Consider the following 25965-nt stretch of genomic DNA (forward strand, 5'->3'; position numbering starts at 1 on the left):
CAATATTAATTACAACTTGACAAATCAGGGTCTTTGATCAAAACTTCAAATGGTGAAAGAAAAGAAATAAAAAAAGAAAAAATTCAAATGCTGAAAATGCTATTCAGATGACTATTGGATAAAGTCCTGACCAGTCTTCTTTAGTGAGCAAATCCATTTATAATTTGAGTTGAACAGTACTCTGTGCTCTGGACCCTTAGAGACAATTCCACCCATGAGCAGTCTATAGCTCCTGGAGATCTTTGTTTAAGAGACAGCACAGTGATTCCAGGAGATACTGGGTATTCAAAGGATACAACGAATGCAATAAGACCTAGGGAGAAATGATTCAATTTTGCATTCTTCATCATGGGTGGATGGGAGTTGTATAATTTTCACCTTATTAATTTTCATACTCATGGACTACCTTAGAGGTCTCTGCAGATGTAGGGCTTTTAAAATTCTCAGCCTCACTTCAACAACCCCTCTCCTTATACAGTAAGGATTGCAGCTCTTTACCCACATTCTCAAAACACATTCCTTGGATGCTCACTGTTTGCACAGCCAACATAAACAGGCCCAACTGGTGTCTTCTAGAAGAAAACAGAGTAAAGCATTTTCTTAGCTGCTTCTTTCACAGTTATTTGACTGGAGATTGCATGGGGTAAGTCTCAGGGCAGCAGTGCTGGCATGAGCTTAGGAATTTCTTATCTCTTCTTTTTAGGAACCTGGGAATCAAGCAAGATTTCCCCTCCAGAACAGCTTGACATTGTGACAAGGCTACCTCCCTTTTAACAGTGATAATTTGACAAATGTTGAGGGCTCATTATGTCCAAGGCACTGTTTGGGTGCCTTGGATACTGAGAAAAGTGCAAGACACGAGCCTCAGTCTGAGGAGCTCAGGCTCCTGTTGAAAAATTAAAATATAGCCTTCTGCTATAGCTAGAAGGAATCTCAGAAGCTGTCAAGTTCAGACTCCTCATTTTTTTTAAAACACATCTTTTTAAAAATATTTATTTATTTATTTGGTTGCACTGGGTCTTAGTTGCGGCAGGTGGGCTCCTTAGTTGTGGCTCACGGGCTCCTTAGTTGCGGCTCACGGGCTCCTTAGTTGTGGCATGCAAACTCTTAGTTGTGGCATGCATGTGGGATCTAGTTCCCTGACTAGGGATCGAACTCCAGCCCCCTGCATTGGGAGCGTGAAATCTTAACCACTGCACCACCAGGGAATTCCCAAGACTCCTCATTTTATACATGATGATCTGAGTTCCAGAGAGGCGAGGAACTTACAAGGTCACCCAGGTTAAATGACAGAGTGGGTCTACAACTTGGGTCTTCTGACCCCACTAGACATCTCTCCTTGGGTGTCTCATAGTTATTTGTGGTTCAGCATGTCCAGAAAATAACTCATCATCTCCTTCCCTTTCTCCATACCCCAGTTCCCTACCAATGAGCCTGCTTCTTCTTCTCTGACTCTGTGGGTATCTATACCATCTCTCTAGGCTGCCGGGTCAGAAACCTGGATATCCTTTCCCAGACTCCCCAGTCTAGACAGACATCAAGTGCTGTCTCTTTCATCTCTGGATTATCTCAACAATTTGTCCCTCCACTGTTACCCCCATTACTGCTGCATTAGAGCAGACCCTCATCTCACAGATCCCTGCATTAGACGTCTGAATGGGCTCCCTGCCTGCAGTATCACCCTTTCCGGTGCACCTATCCCATGGCCACCTCGGGTCTATCAAAATGCAATCTGGAACTCCCTTCTTCCAGCTAAAATGTTTCGATGACCTGTACATATTTGTTAGCATACATCTTTCCATATTCTGTTACAATTATCTGTTTATTTCTTTGTCTTTCTCACTAGACTATAGGATTGTGAAGGGACTGTGTTTTACTCATCTATGTAATTTCAAAACCTATCATAATACTTGCTGTTTGTTAGATGAATGAATGAATATTTATTGTATAGTCCATTAGAACAGTGACTACTAAATACTATATAGTTCACCTAGTAACTTTAAGGCTTATTCTCTTTCAGTAGTCACATCAGTAGCTGCTATAGTTTATCAAATTCCTTTTGCGTATAGAGGTCTCAAATTAGCCTCATCCATTCATGCATTTAGTAAATATTGATTGAGTTTCTAATATATTTAAGATATTACATTCGATAGATTGAGTTAAACTTTGCTCTGAATTTTAAATATTAGCACTAGATTCATGCAGGCACACTCTAAATGATTCTTTTATTCTCTTTAGGGCCTTGCACAAAGTAGGCACTTATTATTTAGTGTTTTGATTGTGTTTGATTTTAGTATTACTTGTATATTATATAGTATCTTGAACAAAATATGTACTCAACAAATATGTGTTGACCATTTCCTATGTTCCAGGAACTGGTTGTGAAAATTTTCTTTGTTACTTCTTATACATTTCTAGCATCTTATAAAATCTGTTAGAGAATTTGATCTGGGCTGCTACATTGGTTTAAATTTTGCCCAAAGTTCCTTCTTTGTGATACGGGTTGATAAGTTTTTTATACTTTCCACTAGTGAAGCAGAACACGCTATGATTTACAAAAGTCAATTAACTCTTGTGACAATTGAACAGTGATACTTCTGTGACAATCTTTTCTCCACTCACAGGAACTAGAGAACAGTCTCCGTTTACAAGATGGCACATTAGAGAAGATTTTAGCTTTAGCGAAATCCATCAAGCAAAATACATCTTCAGTGGGACAGAAGATTATTAAAGATGATATAAAATCACTTAAGTGTAAACAAAAAGATTTGGAAAACAGACTTGAATCTGCTAAGCAGGAGATGGAAAATTGTCTCAACAGCATTCTCAAATCAAAATGCTCAACAGAAAAGAGACAAAAGTTTCCTCTGCCAGGCAGAGAGGAGCAGGTCACTTCTGATGTACAGGAGTCCACTGAGGACTCAGCTGCAGTGGAAAAGTTGGAGGAAGACTGGGAAATAAATAAGGTAAGTGCTTGTGATTGCATCTCTAAGACATCGTGTCTGCGAATGAAGAGGTGTTGTTGGACTCTGAAAAGAGGGTCGTGAATCAAGCCTTCTGATTTCATAATTAAACCCTCAATCTGCTGGCTATTTATGATGCCCACTTGTCAAAAGAGCCCTTAGAAAACTGTCCAGGATTTCAGCAGTGAAATATTACTGTTCATCTGTTAGAAATGTCAGTCATCAATTTAGGTTTATTATTCTCTCTGATATGTAATCAGATACAGTTTCCTGGATCAGGCGGTCAAAGGCAAATTGGAAAAGGCAAAAGAAAATGTGCTGTACCCACATTTCTTAGGAAAAAAATCCAACAGCCCTATTTTTTAGGGTCTTTTTTTTTTTTCGGTTGATTTCATAATGAAATCAGAGACCATTTGAAAGGATAGGGGCCTTTCTTCTTACGTTAACCCTGTACTGCAAATGTATTTTTAAATGTTGTCAGGTCATTTGGTGTGAGAATATCAACATTCAGCCTCCTGATGGTCCCTGTGGAGAAGAAAGAATATTGTTTTGTTTTCATTCTAAACATCCAAATGGGTACATTTTCCTGTAGCTCTTAAAGTGCTTTCTCCTAGGTTAGCGATTGAAATGGAAAAGGCACAAAGAGCCATCCAGTAAGCTACATTTGAAAGAGCCTACCTGTTAGTCAGCCTCTCACAATCCAGGGTCCAGTGGGACAGCAGCAAAGGTTAGACCATTCAGGTGTGGGTCCTCGTCGGCTTTTTATGGAATACATGATACACAGGAATGAAGAGAGCCTGCACTTCTGTTGTCTTCCTAGAGCAGAAATCATGGAGGATTAGAGGAACCAGATAAGGTTTTCTAGAAATGTGTAAAACAAGGTTAAACGCCAGTGGAGCATCTCTCTGGCCATAGAAGAAGACTTCTAAATCCCACAAACAGTGTTAGATAGAGCTAAGGAAATATGTCTTAAAGGATTAAGGCCCTGTGGTGAAACTCTTGAAGCTGTACGTGTAAAAGAAACTTTCTTAACGGTATTTAAAGAGAGTAAATAAGTAAAAAAGGAAAAATACCTGAGTGCTTTCTATCCTAATTCATGACATTGCTAAAGAGATTTGCTTAATAACTTTAAGATTAGCTTCTCAGACCAATTTTGGCTGTGAACCCTCCAAATTCAGTAGAGTATATTGAAAACTATATAAAGATCATAACCCAATAAGATTTTTTTATTTATTAAGATTTCACTTAATCTTGAATGATGAGTTATTGATAATTTATGGCACTTCATTAGAATGATTTTTTTTAGAGCAGATGGAGGGACTTAAGTCTTCAAATAATTTTTGCAGGTCTGGCCTAGAGGAATCTAGTTTTAATTTCTAGCAACATTTTACCTTTTTTCCCCCCTCTTTTGTAACATGAATCTTTTTTCTTGAATCTGTGCTTCTTATCTTCTCTACGCTAAGTACTGACTGTATTTACTTTATTCTATGTAATGTTAGACCAAGATCAAGAACAGTTAAAAAAATTTTTTTAAATTTTCATTTTATTAAAATTTTTTTATTTTTTAAGTTTTTTAAAATTGAAGTATAGTTGCTGTACCATATCATATAAATTGCAGATGTACAATATAGCGATTCACAATTTTTAAAGGTTATACTCCATTTATAGATATTATAAAATATTGGCTATATTCCCCATGTTGTACAATATATCCTTGTAGCTTATTTTATACCTAATAGGTTGTTAATCCCCTATTCCTTCCCCCTAACTTCTCCCCACTGGTAACTACAAGTTTGTTCTCTATACAAGAGCAGTTTGAAAGTTGAACTACAACTGGTATAAGAGATCAAAATCAGCATAGACAAATATAATACAAAGTGACAAATATAAGACGCAGGTGTAAATTAAGCAAGAGTCTCTATATAATGAATACATAGAGCACGGAAAAGCACAATTTACAGAATTATAAATCTGATTAATCAAAAACTATTGTGACAGTGAAAATAACCATTTAATCTATTAAAAACATTTATTGAGACCTCTTTTGTGCTAGTCATTCAGCTAGAAGTGAGAATACAATTGTCACAGTTTAAAATCTAATACTAATTAAATATCTAATTAATGCTCATTTCATGTGCCTTTTTGGAGCCTAGAAGGGCTTTTATCAGATTATGTAAAATTGTCTCCAGAAAACATTTTAGGAAGTTTTATTTCATTTTATTATTTCTTTAATAAATTGCATTTGGTCTTAGAGTTGCTGAAAGCGTGATTGCACTTTTCAAAATTGCATGTATATGTTTGAATCCATTGCCAAGACTTTCATTTTAGATGAAATTTAGGAGATATTTTACATCCGGACCTTTGGCTGAATTTTTCTTTAATATCAAGAATATTAACGCAGACTTAGAGACAAAAGAAGTTACAAAATGCAGTCTGAAGGGTGTGGTGCTTATGATCCCAGATCATACTGGATAATTTTACAGAGGTGAATTTCTAAAATTTTTTAAATATGAAAAGGCAAAACTGCCTTCCATTTCCCCCTTCCTATATAGGTTAAGTGAAGTAACAAATTAGGATATGATAAAAAATGAGGACTGACTAATCTCTTAAGATTCCAGGTGTCCATAAAAGGAAATGATAAAAAGGAAACACAGGGAAATGGATACATTCTTCATTTATTATTTTTCTAAAAATTCATAAAGCAGCATTACGGCTTAACCTGTATTGAATGATCTTTTTTTGCCCACTCCTTACCAAGTGTCAACCTACATGACATAATTGCTCTTAAAAAAAAAAAAAAAGTTTGTCTATAATTACCTCGTTAATTTCCTTGTCATTAGGTATAATTTAGTATGTCTGAATCATCTTTTGTTCTTTTCAACATTTTCTGAGCATTTATAATTTCAATATTTAAGAAGGCGCCCATAGAGAAATCCTGGAAGGTGGATGATCACAGATACAGAACATGCAAGGCGTCCAGCTGTGAGCGAGCGACCAGAAACTCAGGGGAGGCAGTACTAGGATGAAAAGGAGGAAAGAGTTTTCAGGCCTGGAGTAAATGATGTTTATTTCTGGTATTGGTTATCCTAGTAAGTCAGTAAAAAAAATTTTGTAATGGAACATGTAGTTGGGCCATGTGTCAACTCTGCCTTCCAAGTGTATTACTTTGCTCTTCTGGCCAGGATGCCAATCTTGTTTCTTACTCTAGAGGTATTTTTCTCAATCCAAGATTTATTTCTTTACAGGACAAGGGACTTACATGGTATACATGGTATTCACATCTGCAAGCAGCATGCATTTGAGAATGCGCTCCAAAGTCCTGAAATCTTAGGCTGAGAAGCCTTAGAAAATGTCTCTCCTAACCCTGTGTTTCAGATTAGGGAATTAATGTCAGAAGATGTTAATCAGCCGAGTTCTCATTCTAGCAGAGCTGGGACTAGAGCCAGGCGCCTCTGCCCAGCCTGATGCTTGGTGGTCTACCTCACAGTTTTATTGAATGTGTTATGTGGGTTGTTCATTGAGGTTTAATATGCCAGTATGCTGTTTGACTCCAGTTCTCATGCATGTTTCAAACCTTCTCTACTCTCGTTAAGCCCAACCAAGCCCTGTTCCTGTCATTCCTAACAGATCTCTGGTCCACAGCTGCTAGATTGATGGGTCCTCAATTTCTTTCCAACTCTACTTTATAAACCACAAATTGTTAATCTTGGCAATCGAAGACTAAATGAAATTCTCTTATTTATTTATTTTTTCTAATGTGAATTCATCTATACATCCATTCGGTAAAAATTTCTTGAACGGGCAGTTAGGGTTCATCGGTGAGTGAAAATAGACGTGGTCTCTATTCTCATAGAGCTTCTGCTCTAGAGGAGGAGACATACATTAATCAACTAATTAACTGATGAGAGGCTAATTACAGCAACTAAAGGAAGGAACACGTTTCCATGATTATCTATAATAAAGGAGGCTGGCTTGAACTGTAGTTCTCTGAAGTTCAGAGAGCTTCTCTAAAGAAACAGCACTTGACCTGAGACCAGCAGCGTGGATTGGAGATAACAGAGCTCAGAGCTGGGTGTCAGGAGCACTCTTGGCAGAGAAAGTAGACATTCCTCTTGTGGGGGGAGAAAACATGAGGAGTCAGAAACTGGAATAAGGCCACTGCATAGTGGGAGGAGGAGAGGAGAAGGACAGAGGTGAGGCCTGGGAGGTAGGCAGGGCTGGCTGAGTCCCAAGTGCATTACGGGTCATGTTAACATTTTAGACAATATGCTAAGAGAAAGAGGCAGCCTCTGAGATTAACCTGATCTGCCATTCGGTTTTGTCTCTAAAAGTGATGGATGTTTGCTTACGCTTAGAATTGTTGTTTTACTACTTCATGTTGGAATGCTTTAGAGGAGAAAGAAATATATCCTCTAGAGTACGTATGACACTGTCCCAATGTTGGCAGGTTATAAGTGATAGATGTAGTTTCTCACTGTCACAGAATTATTATAGCCACGGGGCCATTGCCCCTGAATGGGAAAAAGGATAGTGAAGCTGTCATGGTCTTTACCTCTTGACTGTGCTGCTAGGTTGCGCAAGCCAGAGACAATGCTTAGTTACTTAAAGCTCAGTGTTTTGAATGTTAAAGTAAAATGTTTACTTTGTGAATTAAGGGACATAAAAATGACAGTAACACAGTCCTACCCTTTAGGAGAATTGATGACATTCTTTCTCACCTCCTGTTCTTTTCCAAACAGGCCAAACTCAAAGAAAAGATACATGGTTGAAAAAAAGCAACAGTTTTTTTTTTTTTTTTTTTTTTTTGTGGTACGCGGGCCTCTCACTGTTGTGGCCTCTCCCGTTGTGGAGCACAGGCTCCGGACGTGCAGGCTCAGCGGCCATGGCTCACGGGCCCAGCCACTCCCCGGCATGTGGGATCTTCCCGGACCGGGGCATGAACCCGTGTCCCCTGCATTGGCAGGCGGACTCTCAACCACTGCGCCACCAGGGAAGCCCAGCAACAGTTTTTAAAGAAGTAAATATAGTTAGCAATATAACAGAACCAGGCTTTTGATAGAATCGTCATTTTCTACTTTAAATTTATTATTAACTTTGAAAATTCCATTTATGCTCAGAGGTTCAATATGTATGCTTATTAAGTTATACTTTGTTTTAAGTTTATACTGATCGTAGTATTTTTGTTTTTTGTTTTTTAAGAGAAATTCCAGGAGAAGTGGAGAAGGGAAAGAATCAGATGTCCCGGGGCTTAGAGTTCATAAGGGCTCATGAGAGTCCATGCATTGGAGTGGTTACTCCAGAATGGACAGGGCCCTTGAAGAGAAAGGGAGAAAGGCCAACAAGAAAATCTCTAACCCAGAGAAAGGCCTAGGACCTACTTATTCTGACTGCGGGTGGGAAAAGAAGGTCTCCCATGAGAAATCAGAACCACCCTATATCTCAAACAGGTTTAGAGTCCAAATCTATACTACTTGCATTGTGGAGCAATTCAAGTTAAGAAATTAACATGTAAATCAGCCTCTGTCTTTATCTCCTTGAGGTACCTGGAAGAAGCAAACACAAATCTGCATAAGGGGGTGCGGTCAGTTCTACCGATCAGGTCATAGGGATTCCCACAATATAGTTTAAAAAAAAAAAAGTCTGATAACCCTGAGTTAGTATGAATCAGTCAGTCAATCAATAACACAAAGCAACATTCCACCAGAAGAGTCCTCATCACTAAAATTGAGAGGAATTAATATACTGGGATAGTGAGACAGTGCAGCAGTTTGAAACATACAATAATATGTTTTAAATGGTTAGTGATAGATGGATTTGAAATCATAATGAGAGAATAAAATACTTTGAGAAAAAAGGTTAGATTTGAAAAAGAACCATAAGGAACTTCAATAATGTTTTTTAAGTCATTGAGATTAAGATTGCTCTGGTCAAGTAGCACACTTGATACAGCTTGAAGAGAGAATTAGTTCGCTAAAATATGTTAGAAAATTACCCACAATCCAACACAGAGCTATAAAGAGATGGAAAAGAGGAAAGAGATTTTAAGGACCCAGTGGCTATAATGAGATGGTCAAACACAATTCTGGTAGGAGTTGTAGAAGGAGAGAATAGAGAGAATGGAGGAAAAGAAAGGCTGAGAATTTTCCAGAATTGAAGAATAATATGAATTCTCAATTTCAAGAAGTACAGAGAACCTTGAACAGGCTAAATAAAAATAAATTATTATGTATACATTATATTTTTGAGATCTCAGGGCTTCCCTGGTGGCGCAGTGGTTGAGAGTCCACCTGCCGATGCAGGGGACATGGGTTCGTGCCCCAGTCCGGGAAGATCCCACATGCCGCAGAGCGGCTAGGCCCGTGAGCCACGGCCGCTGAGCCTGCGCGTCCAGAGCCTGTGCTCTGCAACGGGAGAGGCCACAACAGTGAGAGGCCCGCGTACCACACACACACAAAAAAAGGCCCTAAAAGCAGAAGCCCAAACAGGAAAAGATTGATAAATTTGACTGCATTAAAACATTAAAGTCATAGTCAACAAAAGATACCATATATAAAGTTTAAAGACAATCTACTGAGAGATAATAATTGCAGTACATAAAATGGTTAGAAGACTAGTATCCAGTATATAAAAGAACACTAGAAATTATAACCAACCCAATAAAAAATAATCAATGATTATGCAGAAGTAATCCACAGGAGGTAAGACTCATATGACCAGGGAGCATAAAACAATAATGATGTCAACTTCACACCCAATGTATTGGCAGACATTATTGTCTGTTAGTACCAAATACCAGAGATGAATAGGGAAAATACAAATTCTTTTACCATGCTGGTAGGAACAAATCAATAACTGTCTATCGAGAATCAAAAGGAATAATTTCAGTTCTAGGAAAACGTCCCAAAGAAACTCACACATAAGTGCAAGAAGGCCTAAAACAAGGGTGTTTATCACAGTAATATCTATAATAGGAAAAGTTGGAAGCAATGATGATGTCCATAGTAGCCTGACAGACAAGTAAGTCGTGTTCATTCAGATAGCAGAACAGCATACAAACGTAAAATGACTGAATGGGATTTATATCTGACACCATGATAAACCTCAAAACATACCGCTGAGTGAGGAAACTAAGTTGTAAAATGATACATGTGTGATTCCAATTTTATAAGAATTAAAAATATATAAAACAATACTGTATGTATATTAACACATGTAGTCAAAGTATAAAGACAAGTATGTGTGGATTTTAGAATAGTGGTTAGTTCTAGGGAGGAAGAGATGAGAAAGGGTTGAGGACTGGGCTTTAAATTATATTTTTAATATAGAAAATTATATCAGTTATATCTGTGTCATGGGTAATGATTATCTGTTATATTCTGTTGTTTTAAAGATATTTGAATTCTCTTATAATTTAAAATAAGATGTTTCAAATGAGCCTGCAAAATAAAAATAACATACCGCTAAGGGTGATGAGCAAATGGTCACTGGCTATGAAATATAAAAGAATCTTTCCAGGAGCCAATCAGGACACAAGCCTGTGTTCTAACCTCTCGGGCATGAGCAAAGGAATGTTACCTTTTAAATTTAAAATGTTCATTTGAGGGAGTCTGTTGGATTTTTTACCAAAGTGGAAACGTGGCTTTTGGAGTTGGTAAACAAATGGTGTTATGGGGTGATTTCAAGTTTTTTAGGATGCTCTCCCTGACCATGGAAGGCATATTACAAATGGCAGGTTATGAATGTGGCTAGTCCTTAAGTGACCAGTCCATCAGGTAAGAGAGACCAGGGCTCTGAATTCCTGATAAATTATTGATAAGAAGTAAAGTTTTCCTGGGTTTAGTATCTATGCCTTTAGCGCAGGAGCGCTTGCCCTACAGGTGGATTTGTTGGGTGCTGTAAGCAACAGTAGCCATCAGATTAAAAGGAGGCAGGCGTCCACCTCATAGAATTGCAGTTCATGGCATAGAGTACCCATGGGCCAATGAAATCTGTGGTGTAGCACCTCTGTCCTTTCCTCTCACAGCCTTCGTGGGTCTCCCACTCCCCACCCCCACCCAAGATGCTGCCTTCCATGGAGATTTTAACCATAGTTTGCACGAACAAATTGGAAATGGGGGAAATTTGAAAAATCATTTCAATTATTTGCAGCCTTGTGGAAGAAGTGACTTGTGCTAAGTGCCAAGTAAATACTTCAAAACCAGTAACACTGGTCAGCTGAATTTTCTTACCAGTTAGTATTGATGGAGCTCCAGACAGTATCTGTTTTATTTAAATAAACTCTAATTTTGGAATAGTTTCACATTGACAGAAAGCTTGCAAAGATAGTACAGATAGTTCTCATATATCCCTTACCCAGTTTCCCCTATTGTTAACATCTTATATTACTATCTAGTAATGTATCTACTATCTACTACTAAAACAGCAATTTCTACCTTGTTTGGATATGTGGACACATTTTATTCACAGACTTGATACCTCAAAGATTTTTACTGACATGAAAGTATATGGCAAAATTAAATGGTATTTCACTTATAAAGTAACCTGAAAATAAAAACTAATACCTTAGCAAAATAATGGGAAATCTTTTAAAATTACTGATAAAGTGCCTGTTGTATGTAAGTGCTCAACAAATATTTGCTGAAAGAATGAATAAATGAGTTGAAATGGCGTCTCTATATATCCTATTGAGAACCTCAATTTCTTAGAGCTTTCAGAAAAGATCAGATTACCCCACATATAACCTGCTCTGCCATACCCAGAATTGGAATTCTTGCCTTTACGTAATTTAAGGCATAACATTTTTTTTTTAAGAAGGAAATTCCTTTTTTTTTGTAAAGATTTTTTTGATGTGGACCGTTTTTTTTTTTTTAAGTTTTTATTGAATTTGTTACAATATTGCTTCTGTTTTTTTTTTTTTTTTTATGTTTTGTTTTTTTTGGCGAGGCATGTGGGATCTTAGTTCCCCGACCAGGGATCGAACCCGTACCTCCTGCACTGGAAGGCAAAATCTTAACCACTGCCAGGAAGTCCCTAGGCATAACATTTTTAATATGATGAAATTTTGGTACTTTGGTGTTTCCTTCATCTCTCCACTTACTATTTTAAACTACCAGTGGGTACCATTGAGTGCCTACCATTTGCCCAGCCCTCTGCATTATGGTGAATACTAAGTATAAACTTTGGAACTTTTGCTTTTTCCATATCCGTTTTCTTTCTTTAAGACTGTAGATATTCCTCAGTATATAACTGAGCAATGCCAGATCCTATACTGTCTTGTCAAAAAAGTTTCATTTTTCTTGGTATACCAATATTAGCATTAAATATTGCATGGAAAAATCCTCTTTGGTAGTGGCCAGATATACTTGTGAAAAGTCTTTAATCTGAGTGAATAGAAGAAACTGGAATTATTTCATCAAGAAAAATAAAAAATTATTTATTTGAAAGGTAGACTATTCAGCAATTAATCCTTTTATGTTTTCAGAATTCAGCTGTGGAAATGGTTTTGTCAAAACAACTTTCTCTTGATGTTCAAGAAAGCATGAAAACCACTGAAGATGAGCAGAAAGTCAATGAGCTGCAAAATCAACCTTTAGAATTAGACGTTATGTTAAGAAATGAACAATTAAAAGAGATAGAGGTATGGAAACAAGAAAAATACTGACAACATGATTGCATCATTTATCCAGTACAATACAATATATTTTAATTACCAAAAAATTGCTTCCACAGAATGAAAAGTCTTATTTAACCTTTGCCTGATGATCAGTTTGGTAACTATATAATTATGTACTAATCAGTAAGTTGTATAAATCTTTCCATTTAAGAAGTGTAAAAGTTTAATGAACATTAGTCTTCTCTTTCACAAAGTTCCTAAAATCTTACTTATTCAGTAAGAAAATTTGGAGATTCTGACTTGCCATCATTCCTTTTCTTAGTCCTCTGTATTTTTCTGATTCTGACAAATTCCTTTTATTTTTTCTGATTATCAGCATTATGGGATACTCCTTCTTTGTTTTTACAGCTGTGTTTTCATAGCTATGGAAAGGCATCTAAAAGTCCAATACATTACCATGTTTTTTAAAATGACCCTTACAATTTTAGCTAAGTTTACATAACAGTAAACATGTATCTCAAACAGGAAAGAGAAGGGATGCATGTAACTAATAAAAAGATAAATCTTCTTTAGACATTGTAGAATCTTTTAACACAATAGGGTGACCAATTTGCTACTAAACATTAGACCAATGGTGAGTGTTAGTCTACATTTTAACATGACTCTAGGAAAAAAAAATCTTTTAAATGTCAGGACCTTAGTTTCTCTTATGTGCAAATGAAATATTTAAAACATCTTCTTGGGATAGAATGTGTTACTGAAAGGAAAGAGCAAAGGGAAAAAAATAAATGAGTTAATTAATGAGTGAATGAGTGAGTGTATATTTATTGATTTCCTTGACTTGTTTTTAGGAATTATGTACCCAGTTGGAAGCAAAGAAAGCAGCCATTGAACCACTAGAACAAATTGAATATCTGAAGAAAGCAGAAACAAGTGCCTTGTTTCCCCACAGTGAAAGGTATTCAGTGCAGCACTTGGACAATCTGCTTCAGGCACTTATTACTTTGAAGAAAAAGAAAGAAAGCCAATACTGTCTCCTTAAAGATTTTCAAGAACACCTCGTGGCAGTTGAATCCTCGATGAAAGCCTTGTTGACAGAAAAGGAAAGTCTAAAAGTGTAAGTATAAGAATTTAGGATGTGCATTCTTTGTGTTCAACCATAGGCTCCACTGCCTTGGACAGGCCCAGGGTGTTAAGAGTTTATACTATTAAAGAATATTATGATTTTAATACTACAGTGTGGAAATTAATTTCATATGGAAACCATTGAAGAAAATTCTGTTGGTTTCATGCAAAAAATATTCATATTAATTTTACAATTAAATTATACTAATTTTACAAATTAATTTATTAAACTATTAACTCACTCTATAAATATCTGCAAAATAAGTTTAAGTTCTATGGAATTTAGCATTTTTTTTTGCCAAGAGATGATTCTAAACTATGGGAGGGGGGCAGACACATTATCAATACAATTGTGTTTTTTTTTTTTTTTTTTTTTTGCGGTACGCGGGCCTTTCACTGTTGTGGCCTCTCCCGCTGCGGAGCAACAGGCTCCGGATGCGCAGGCTCGGCAGCCATGGCTCACAGGCGCAGCCACTCCGCGGCATGTGGGATCTTCCCGGACCCGGGCACGAACCCGTGTCCCCTGCATCGGCAGGCGGACTCTCAACCACTGCGCCACCAGGGAAGCCCAATACAATTGTTTAATATTAACATACTTGGTTTAAATAGTTTGGAACATAAGGAATATATATGTATTGTAATGGTTTCTTTTTACATGTATGTACTCCTTTTGGCTTTGAAAATGATGGCTGAAGATTGTAGATATAGTCATAACTTGTAAACATTTTCTCATTATTAAAAAGTTTTATTTTATACTTTTGCCTAAATGGGGTTCACTTTCAGTGACATCCTTTGAGGAAACAATTTTATATTTAAAAGATTAGTCTGATGATTGTACCTTCTTAGTCAATATCTTTATCATTATTGTTGGTAAGATGATAACGAAGGGGTTGGATGTTGTAATTTAGCTTAGTCCTAGCCTAACTTTGTACAAGTACTTTACAGGTGACAGAGTACTTTTACATACATTCTTCCCTTCACTTTTCACTCCCTTCCTGTGCTTCTGCATTTTTATGATACTCATTTTATAGACAAGGTTTCTACATTGTCACACATTAATTGAGAGCTACAGTAAACAAGATTCTGATTTTTATTTTAAGGACAGAGTGTTCTTACAGACAACCTAATCTTCTCTTCTGTGAATTCAAAGCAGAATTAATTTCTTTTAATGACAGCTAACCTCATGTTGATGTATAATAAATATTAATCAGCTCCATTTTTCTTCTTTTGCTAGGGGACCACTGGACAGTTCAACCCATATGGACAAAATTAAAAAATTACTGGCATCAATAGAAAAAGAGAAAGATTCTTTAAGCAAGTTGAAAATCGAATGGGAAAATTTATCATACTGTCTGACTGACATGGATAAGAAGCTGTTGGAAAGCCAGATGAAGCAACTTGAACATGGTTGGGAGCAAATGGAACAACTGGTCCAGAAGAAGTATTCTCAGCAAGTGGTGGGACATGATGAGTTTACGTTTCTCATGAGTAAGATCCAAGACCTTGAAATTTCTCTGCAGCAGCAGCAGCAGTGTCTGCAGTTAAGGCTGGACTCTCCAGAAGAAGAAGGGAATCAAAGCATGGTTGCCTTGGCCACTGAACTCCAGACTATCAAGCATAGATTTTCTGTGTTCAGAGCGCGAGCTGAACTTCAGATGAAGAGGATTTGGGGAGAAAAGGAAAAGAAGGTTTTAGAAGATGCAATAAATAATTTGCAGAAGCAATTGGAAGCATTGGAACCATTAAACATAGAGGTGGAAAATCAGATCAAGAAGTGTGAGACCAGGTACAAGATGAAAGAGGCTATCTTATGGGTCAAAAATCTGTTAGGTGAACTCATCCCTACCATTTCCCTTCTCCCAGACAATATTCTTTCACAGATCAGAAAATGCAAGGTGGTGCACGATGGCATTCTAGATAAGCAGCAGGTTGTGGAGTCATTGGTTGAAGAGGTCAAAGATAATATTCCTAACCTTACAGCATATGAGAGCAGTGATTTAAATAACCTCCTACAGGACTTACAGAATCAATACCAAATGCTAGTTTTAAAATCAACTCAAAGATCACAGCAATTAGAATTTAACTTGGAAGAAAGAAGCAAATTTGTTGGGGTAATAGGGAAGGTTCAACTTTCACTTCAAGGAAATGAAACACTGATGATCCCCAAGATGCAAACAACCTCCACAGAAGCTGAACTAGAACATCAGTATGTCACTTTGACCATTTCTCAGAAGGAGTTGCAGGAAATTGAGAGTGTAATCGCAACACATCTTCAGGAACAAACAAACATCTGTAAAGATCTAAGTGTATTTGAAAGATTATTTCTAGATGATCAATTGCAAAATCTTAAGACTAGAGCCAACAGAACACAAAGATTCATTCAAAATAAATGTAATGAAGTAGAACACAAGATAAATTTTTATAGAGAATTTTATGAAAAAACATCTGTGCTTCAGAAGGAGGTTGACCATATACAGCACAATGAACTGCTACTAAATCCAGAAATAAATCCACATGTTAAAGAGGAGTTGTATCGTCTTAAAGACCAAATCACTGGTATTCGATCTAGTATCCTACAAGTATTGAAACTCAAAGAAGTGTTTGACTGTATAGGACTAAATTGGGATTGGTCCCAACTTGACCAATTACAAACCCAAATACTTGAAAAAGAAAAGGAACTTGAAGAAAAAATTAAGCAGTTAGATACATTTGTGGCAGAATATGGCAAATATCAGGCATCACTAGGTAAATTGAGGGCTATGGATCTGCAAGTTAAGAAAAGGACTGAAGCACTACTAACAACGCCTGACACCCCACCAGAAAGCAGTCTGCTCAATGCTCAAATTTTGAATCAGAGAATCAGGAAAGTCATGTGCTTGTATCATGAAATAATCAAGAAATTAAGTGAAAATAAGGACTTCGATGACTCATTCAAAGAGAAAGAAATGCTACAAATAAACCTGTATGCAGAAGAAAGTGATAAGTTACACAAGGTTCTCCAAAATATAGTCCTGGAATCCCAACCGAAAGAAATGGATGAAAAGAATTTTCAGGACAAACTAGAAAATTCCTTACATGTTTTAAATCAGATAAAATCTCAGTTACAACAGCCTTTACTTATAAATTTGCAAATTGAACATATTCAAAATGAAAAAGTTACTTGTGAAATGTTTCAAGAACAAGTTCAGGCAGAAATGGATAGCATTAAAGCTGTGACTGTTCTTGAGAAGCAAAGAGAAGAAAACTCTTCTGAAGCTAGTGATGTGGAGACAAAATTACATGACATTGAAGATCTTTACATGCAGCTTAATGCAAGCATTGATTTGCGCACGGTAAGTTTTTTAATTAGTTCGTTAATGTATTTGTTGTAATTTCGTGGTTTTATGTTTTACTCTAGTTAATATCCACATTTCTCAAGAAGTTACACATTCTATAGAAATATTCTGCACAGGAGAATAGCCATTTTAAAGAACTTCAAAGGTCCAGTTTATAATCCCAGCTCATTCTGTATCTAAATACAGTTCCTTACAGTTTGGAAAAAGTTGAGTTTGACACCTTTATTTCTATATCCCTCGTAGCTTCTGCTGAGCTCAGAACCAAAAAGTTTGTGATTTTTGTTTGTTTGCTTTTCAGAAATAATAGAGAGTAGTGGAAGAAATATGGTATAAAGAACACAAGATAATAACTCCACATTTATTTAGAATTTACAGTGTCTAGGAACTGTGCTGAACACTTTATCTTGAATCCTCATAGCAACTCTGTGAAATGGGTGCTATTACTAGCCCCGTTTTAAAATAAGGAAATTGAAGTTCAGAAACACCAACAGTTTTCTCAAGGTCTTGAAATAGTAACAGAACCAGGATTCATGTTGAGATCTGTGTGATTTTAGGGCAGGGGTCATCAAATTAAGGCCCATGGGCCGAATTTGCCCAGGCACCTGATTTTGTAAATAAAGTTATATTGGAGCACAGCTATGCCCATTCCTTACTGGCTTGTGTATGGCTGCTTTCCTGCTACAACAGCAGGGCTGAGTAGTTGTGACAGTCCGTATGGCCTGCAAAACCTAAAATATTCGGTCTGACCCTTTACAGGAAAAGTTTGCTGATCTCTGTTGCAGAGCGACGACAACAAACTCCCTCCTTTCTTGCAATAATAGGGTAGATATCTTAGGCATCATCTAAACACACTGTTCTTAATATAATGCCCTTCACTGTGTTTTCAGAGTTGTCACGCTGAATTTCTAGAATGGGGACATTAACTCCCTTCTTCTTTTTTTTTTTTCCTTTTTTCTTTTTTGTGGTACGCGGGCCTCTCACTGTTGCGGCCTCTCCCGTTGCGGAGCACAGGCTCCGGACGCGCAGGCTCAGCGGCCATGGCTCACGGGCACAGCCGCTCCGCGGCATGTGGGATCTTCCCGGACCGGGGCACGAACCCATGTCCCCTGCATCGGCAGGCAGACTCTCAGCCACTGCGCCACCAAGGAAGCCCAACTCCCTTCTTTAATTCAAAAAGTTGTTAGATAATGTATTTGAACTATTTTGCTAAGGTATAAATGCTATAGAAATATAAAGTCATATGAACCCTAATACATTCTTTAAATTGGTACTTAACAAATTCTCTGCTTGATTTTAATACAGTTTCCAGAAACAATGTACATAAATCCCCAAAATGATATATTTAGAGCTGGACTGGAAGGGCCCTCTAAAGTTATTTATTTCAACTATTTGTTATTTCAGTGAGAAGACTTGAGGTCTGGAGACATTAAGTGATGTGCTCAAAACTATAGTGGCAGAGCCATTAATTTAAAAATACAAGAGGTTTGGTGTGTGGGGGGTCTTTTCAGTTTTTTTCCCACAGATATTGCTTAAGGTTATATACATTAAATATATTCAATTGTTTTATATAATTCATAGTCTAATACAAGAGTTCTAGAGCAGGAACATATGTCATTAGACATGATTCATGAGATGTATCTTTAAACTTAGATTAGATTTAGCAAATCTGGAAACCATTTTCTTTATGCAAAGAAAAACTTAATCATTTTTGTTTTTTTTAGTTTAAACTTATTCATTTTTAACTATTAGTGTAATATTATTAAACTATAAGTGTGAGATGCTCATTCTTTATGACACAGAGACATATTATGAATGTATCACAAAAATTCAAGAATGACAAAAGTTTGACAGTTTTCACCCCGGCATTTAATCTTCCATTCACCAGAATGTCTTGAATGATGCTTATGGAAATATGGCACGCTATAATGAAGCAGTCGCCAGGGCCATGGGGATCATCACTGCCCTTGAAGCCATCATTGCATCCCATAGAGTAGACCTCGATAATCCAGAAGAATCAATAGAGATGCCTCGCCGCAAACAAGAGGAACTGAAGTCCACAATAGCAGATATCCAGGACCTCACCGAGAATTTGGGGACTATATGCAGCCCAGAAGCTAAACGACAACTTGAGTGTACTTTACAGGAATTAGTTTCTAAGGACTCAGCCATGAGGGAGGCAGCCAAAGTAAAGGAAGCTGAAGTAGAAAGGTAGGTACTTCTTTCTAAAGGTAATGCTTTAAGAACAAAATATAGATTTGTTTATAATTAACATGTACACATTAGAAATAATTTGGAAAATATGGAAAAGTAAGAAAAAATCACTAAGGAAAACCATGGCAAATATTCTATTGCATTTATTTCATTTTTTCTTAATTAATATTGAGTACTTAAAACAGAATGTTTATAGAAGTCTGAGTATGGTATAAAGAATGATGATAAAACAAACACCTTTGTACCCAAAGGTTCAAAGATAAACATCATGATTTTTGAATTCTCTTGGGTACTTCTTCCTTCTTCTCTCGGAAGTAACCATTATCCTGTTTTTTATTTACCATGCCCTTGCTTTTAAAAATATTTTTACTACATGTTTGTGTCCTGTTTTCATGTATATGTATTCTTCTATGACTTCATTTTTTCAAACTTACCATTATGATCCTGAAGTTTATTCATGTTTTTGTCTGTAGTAAAATATTCACTCACCCAGCTGTTGGTAAACATTTGTGTTGTTTCTAGTTTTTGCATTCACAAACAGTGCTTCTAGGAACATTTGCAAATGCAAGAGCTTCCTTTGGGTGTATAACTAGGATTGTGATTGCTGGGTCAAAAGGTATGCACATCTTAAATTTTTAATTCCAAATGATTTTACCCATTTCTACTCAAACCAGCAACATATTAATGTTCCAGTTGTCCCATATCCTCACCAACACTTAATGTTGTGAGATTTAATTTTTGCCAGTCTGATGGTTAAGTGATACTTCATTGTGGTTTTAATTTGCATCTTTATTACTGTTAATGAATTTGAGCCTCTTTTGTGAATATTTCTTCATCTTTCATCTTCTGAAAAATGCCTGTTCAAGACAATTTTTATTGGGTTGTCTTGCTTTTTCTTATTGATTTGTAGGGATTTATTCTACATTTTGGAGGCTGGTCTTTGTGTTATATGTGTTACAAATTATCTTTACAGAGGGGATGTCCTAATAAACATCCATCCTGGGTGTGCTCCGGGCTTTATCCTCTGTCCCCAGCATTCCAGGTGAAGGTCAACAAAACTGAAACTTGACAAATGTCCTCAAAGTGAAAAACTGGCCTTGGAGCTTAGCTTGTTTCTCTGTATTTCCACTTTTACAGAGTTTGGGGCCTCTGAATATTCCTTAATTCTTTGCCAGTTTATTATTGTGTTTTAAGAATTTTTAAAAATATATCTTTGATACCTAATTTTTTATTGTTTTCAGTGGAGGATTTAGGTTGTATCTATTTTGTATACATAATTTTATTCATAGTGTTTTTTTTTAATGTAGCACAACATTGTACTATATAAAAATAGGCTGCTTTTACTTTACTTTATAAAATGAACTCTTCCTTATTGTAACAAAACTTCATATAAAAGCAATTGTAATTATTATATAATATTTTTTAAAACGGATTGTTGTAACTTACTTAACCATATCTTTTGTTGGCATAAAGTGTGTTCTGATTTTTGCCATTTTAATTAACAGTCTAATAAGTAAAAAGATTTTACTGTGTAAAAGGTTTTATAAGGTATAGGATAAATTTCTTATGTTAGGATTGATTCCTTAAGATTAATTGCAGAAGTTGGATCAAAAGATATGAGCATTTTTAAGACTAAGTGGTTTTCTACAAGAATTGTACCAATTTACACCTTATTAGCAGTGCTCAAGAATGCAGTTTTCCAGTTTAGGTGTTTTAGAAACAGTCTTATCTGCCTGTTAAAGTTTGCATTAAAAGTCTCATGCAGGTCCTTTGAGGAGGAGGTAGTCAATAAATATTTGTTGAAATACACTGAGTAGCAAAAAGAGAATTACATTCTGTTTTTTACTAAGTGTTCAGAATGCATTCTGGGAAGTTCAGAATTTATTGTACTAAATAAAATTTAACATTACTTTTTTTTTCTAACTGTGTCTCACTAGGTGTCTTGAAAATTACAAAGGCTATAGAAAAATAAAAGAGAAAATTTGCACTGACCTCAGCCAGACGGAGACAGTTCTTGGGCAGTCCATGTCCCCACTGCCAATGTCATACAAAGAAGCTTTAGAGCGCTTGGAACAGAGCAAGGTAATAGAACTTGCAAATCTCAGTAACACTATGTACAAAAAATTGGCAGAAAGCAGGTGGAGGCATCACGGGATGTGGCTCTGTTATGACCCACAGAAATCTTCATCCTGAGTTGTACACTCAGCAAAATTCCTAAACCAAAAGCCATGGGGAAAATGAGGCATTGGTTCTGAGAAATTTAATCATTTGGGTTCACAGGACAGTCTTCTCCCCAGTAGTTCCTGTCCTTATTAATCATTCTTTCTAAAGCGTTACCTTGCATGTTGTTTTGTTGGACATCGCTGGATCAATGACAGAGCATTTAATGTAACTTTCAGAAATGCTAAACTCTAGTTACTTCTTATACTCTATTACTGAGCAATTTTAGTTTTTGCATATATTCATCTGTCACAGTATATGGTATTATGTTATTAGCATTTGGATGAGGACATTCTAAATCATCTGTGCTTATCATCTACCACAAAACAAACACAAAACCAAAAAATATAAATAATGTGTATGTGGTTGATTACAGTAAGCATTGTACAAATTAGCTATCTAGTAAAATACGAGACTTACATTAAAATAAGAAAGTGAACTTCTAGGATATTTACCTTGGAAAACACATTTTTACTTAGAAAAATTGGTTGATAGGTCATTATTTGTCCCCATAGTTCCAAATTCATGTGCAATATAATAATACATAGATGCTTCTCATCTGTCTCAAATTGACTTCCAAAAGGACTAAAAAATGGATGACGTAATACTCATGGATGATTTTAAAACATTAATTGTTCAAGATTAAAATAGTTTATAAGTTTCAGGATAGTTCTGAATTCAGAAAACTTCTATCCCTCCTATTCCTTTTCTTTTCTTTCTTAAGACCTTGGTGTCAAATCTTACGTCAGCCAAAGAAGAGCTCATGAAAGCACGACAGGTCCTCAGACACTTGAGACCCATGTGCACAGACAGTGACAGCCTCTGTTTACTCAGAAGCACATCTGCTCTATGGGAGAGATGGCTGAGTTTGATGGAAGCTGTTAAAGAATGGGAGTTGTGGTGTGAAGAACTGAAGCAGGAGTGGAAATTTATCCATGAAGAAGTAAGTGTTTCATTTGCAACAGTCAAACCGTACAGTTTACTAACACATGTCATTTAAATTGTTTTATTATTTTCATTTTTTTTTAAATATAAAACAAGTCCTCAACCTGCACCATTTGTTTACATCACGTGCATGGAACATGTAAATGTTTATAGAGGTCAGGTCCTAGCAAAATAATCTCCAAGGAATTATTCAAGAATGACTCAAATTCTTTCATGACAGTGGCATTTTTTTGGTGTCAAATAATTCTTAGAAATAAGTGGCTACTTGCTTATATGAGCTTTAAAATCTTTATCGTGCAGATAAGCTAAGCCCTCTTAAAAATGTCTCTCCATCACACTAGAGGTTAGAATAAGGTAATACTCATAATAACCAATTAATTTTGAAATTAATTACAGTGGTTAACTGTGGAAATTAACTACTATTGTTAATAAGTATGACCTAAAAATGTGTATGATGTTCTTTCTGAAGACTGTCTCAAAGAAAACCTCCATAATATATATCGATCACAGATGTTAATTTAACCATGGTTGAGGCCTTAGGCATCCCATACATTTAGAAAGAAAATTTAAAATAGTATAAAAATATCTTAGGGTATTCTTTAATCTTTCCAAAGGACCAGGTATAAATGAGGTACAAATCAGAACATTAAATGAAAACCCTTCTCTCTTATTCCTGTTAAAATTTCTGCTGAATTTACTTAAGACAAATATAATCAATACTAGATTAGCAGTAGGTCACCTTGCCTGAGGATTTAAATGTTTAGCACTATCATATTTTCCTGCTTAAAACTTGTTATTCTTGAAAATGAATATCATTTTGATGGTGCTGTTGGGGTTTGGTTAGTAAATAGTCTCTTGAATGTTAAAACTCCAAGGAACTTTGTAAATTGTCCTTTTAGCAGGGCCGCTAGCCTCCAGCTCTTTCCCATCCACAATGGCACGGTTTACTGAGGTCCTTCTGTGCAGTGTGTTCCTGTGTGCTGTGCTAAGAAGGCAGTTCAGGGAATTCCCTGGTGGTCCAGTGGTTAAGACTTCACACTCCCACTGCAGGGGGCACGGGTTCCATCCCTGGTCAGGGAACTAAGCCGTGAGGCGCGGCCAAAAAAAAAAAAAGAAGAAGGCAGTTCACGCATGATGCTGCTGAATCTCGGCATGGCCCTCAAGAGTTACCTATTATCACCATTTTCTATATGAAGAAGCTGAGGCACTGAGAGATTTGAGTTGGTACAAGCCTCCGAGCTAATGATTAAACTGGGACTATGGGCTGGGGCCACATCTATTTTGCTCACACTGTAACTTTAGAAGCTGAACAGGGCTTTGCACTTAGTGGGCACTTAGTATTTGTTGAGGGACAGCTCTTATTCACATCCAGGTTTAGGCTAATCCTAAGATTATTGTTCTTTTTATTTTATTACATTATCTTTCTCTTGCCCTCTACCCACTGGCAATCATATTTTAGTAGTTATGTAATAGTAGTTATTTTTGTAGTTAACCATACAAGCATTTGACAATATCTGCTAACAAAATGTGTTTTTCAAAGAATAACACCAACAAAATATGTTCTCACGTAATAACAATAATAACAACAACTGCTAACACTTAATAGGCACTTAATTGAGCACGTGTCAGGCATAGTTCTAAGCACTTTACATGTGTTTACATTTATCCTCGCAAGAATCCTATGAGGATGAGATTATCATTCTCATTTTATAGATGAAGAAAATGAGACACAGTGAGATTAACTTGCTCAACTTTATAAGTGATAGAAGATTCAAATGTATACTCTGTTTTTAACCACTAAACTGTCAACTTAAATGATTTTTACACATGCCAAAATTGATGTAAGATTTTAAAATAGCTTTTATCCATTCAATAAAAATTATATCATCTAAATACCTGTACATGCAAGATTCTGTTGGCATGGTTGGTGATTTTACACGTGACAAAATGAATTTCTGTTTTTAAAAACGTCTGTACTGATACAACAATCCAGTATCTTTATGAAGAAAGGTTTTGTGTAAGTAGATTTTTGAAAACTTAAATGCTTGTTTAAATTTACAAATTCAAAAATTAATTTAAATTTTGATTTACTGTTTTTTTTCCCCCTAAAATCTTACCTCCCTCTTAAGCAGAATCTGCTTGATTTAATTATTCATTTCTGGTTATTCAGGATCATCATTTTATGCTTCACTGATCACAATGTGCTAGAATAAAAGCATGTCTTCAAAGATATGGGAGGGGTAAGGCTGTCTTCTTCCCCTTGTACCCAAGATCCAGAAGTCTTTCCTGTTTTAGTTTCTACTTTGGCTGCTTACAGGTTTTTCTGTTTCTGTCTCTGTGTTTACTCTTGGAACAACTGTGGCTCCTTCTCCCTTTCTAGACTCAACTTTATAACTGACTGTGAACCTAAAAGTTTTATAACCTGTCCAAGGAAAATCATCCAGGGGCTGAAGAGTGAATGCATAATCTTTGTGGCAACTATTTACTTATTTGGGGGCTGCCATCATTCTTTTTGGTATAAAGTTTGCTGCATTTTGACAAGTGCATACAGTCACATGACCACCAATGAAATCAAGACTTAGAACATTTCCACCACCCAAGAAAGTTCCATATGCCCCTTTGTAGTCAGCTCCAGCCTGTGGCAATTATTAATCTGTTTTGCCATCTTCAGAATGTCATATAAACAGACTCGGATAGTTTGTGGCCTTTTGAGTTTGGCCTTTTCTCACTAAGCATAATGCATGTGAGATTCATTCATGCTGCTGCTTGTATCAATAGTTCATTTCTTTTTATTCCTGAGTAATAGTCTGTCAGACTCATGCACAGCAGCTAGTTTATCCATTCACAATTTGAAGAATTGCCTGGCTTTTGGATAAAATTATTGTCCTAAAAAAAAGTATTCTTCCCCCTTGTGTTCTCCTCCTAATGACTTAACAGCTTTACAGCAGAGAGCAGAACCTGAGACAGGGGCTTGTAAGCAGGTGGTTTATTTTGGAAAGTGATCCAAGGGAACAGGAATGGGAGATAGGAGAACTGACACAGGAAAGGTTAGAGCCTTTAGTCACTTTACTCTTATTGGATCCTGGTTGCTGCAGTTGCCCATTTATGGTTATCGCTGGCCATGGAAGCACCAAGAGATGCTCCGTTAAGTCCTGGATTACGGACATAGTTCTTTCAACCCCAGTGTATATTGGAAACCCTAGGTGGACAGTTACCTCTGTCAACATAGCAACTCCTTTCTTTGCATGCTGGTTCTTTGGTGGGGGAGTGAGGGGACTGCAAAATGACCCAGTAGAACCTGAATCCCATTCCCTGGTGGAAGTGTAGCTGCCTGCTTGAGAACTAGGACTTCAGTTCAACTGAATTTAGGTTTGAGGGGCTGGAAAGCACAAATTCCATAACTGGGTCTCTTGGAGAGGGGCCAGTCTACACATGTAGATTGGGTACACATGTACCCATGGATTCTAGTGATTGGGGACCCAGCTGCAACCTATGGCCCAAGTGACAGGGCAGCTTATGCCATAGCCTGGTCCTGCAGCGCTGCCTCCTCAGC

General features: G+C 36.6%; 1 protein-coding gene across 9 annotated transcripts in view; it reads left to right on the top strand.

The window, feature by feature from the left end:
- The window catches only part of SYNE2 (spectrin repeat containing nuclear envelope protein 2), a 337188-nt gene that overhangs the window by 170981 nt on the left and 140242 nt on the right, over window positions 1–25965 (top strand). For all 9 annotated transcript variants that reach the window (XM_027111459.1, XM_027111458.1, XM_027111452.1 and 6 more), the window contains 7 exons: window positions 2625–2966; window positions 12445–12600; window positions 13428–13693; window positions 14936–17033; window positions 18922–19244; window positions 21185–21329; window positions 22192–22410. In XM_027111459.1, coding sequence (XP_026967260.1) covers window positions 2625–2966; window positions 12445–12600; window positions 13428–13693; window positions 14936–17033; window positions 18922–19244; window positions 21185–21329; window positions 22192–22410 — 3549 coding nt within the window. The remainder of the gene's footprint in view (window positions 1–2624; window positions 2967–12444; window positions 12601–13427; window positions 13694–14935; window positions 17034–18921; window positions 19245–21184; window positions 21330–22191; window positions 22411–25965) is intronic.

Source organism: Aethalodelphis obliquidens, unplaced genomic scaffold (assembly GCF_003676395.1).
Source record: "Aethalodelphis obliquidens isolate GAN/ISIS:26980383/991018 unplaced genomic scaffold, ASM367639v1 scaffold10, whole genome shotgun sequence".
NCBI classification, from domain to species: Eukaryota; Metazoa; Chordata; class Mammalia; order Artiodactyla; family Delphinidae; genus Aethalodelphis; species Aethalodelphis obliquidens.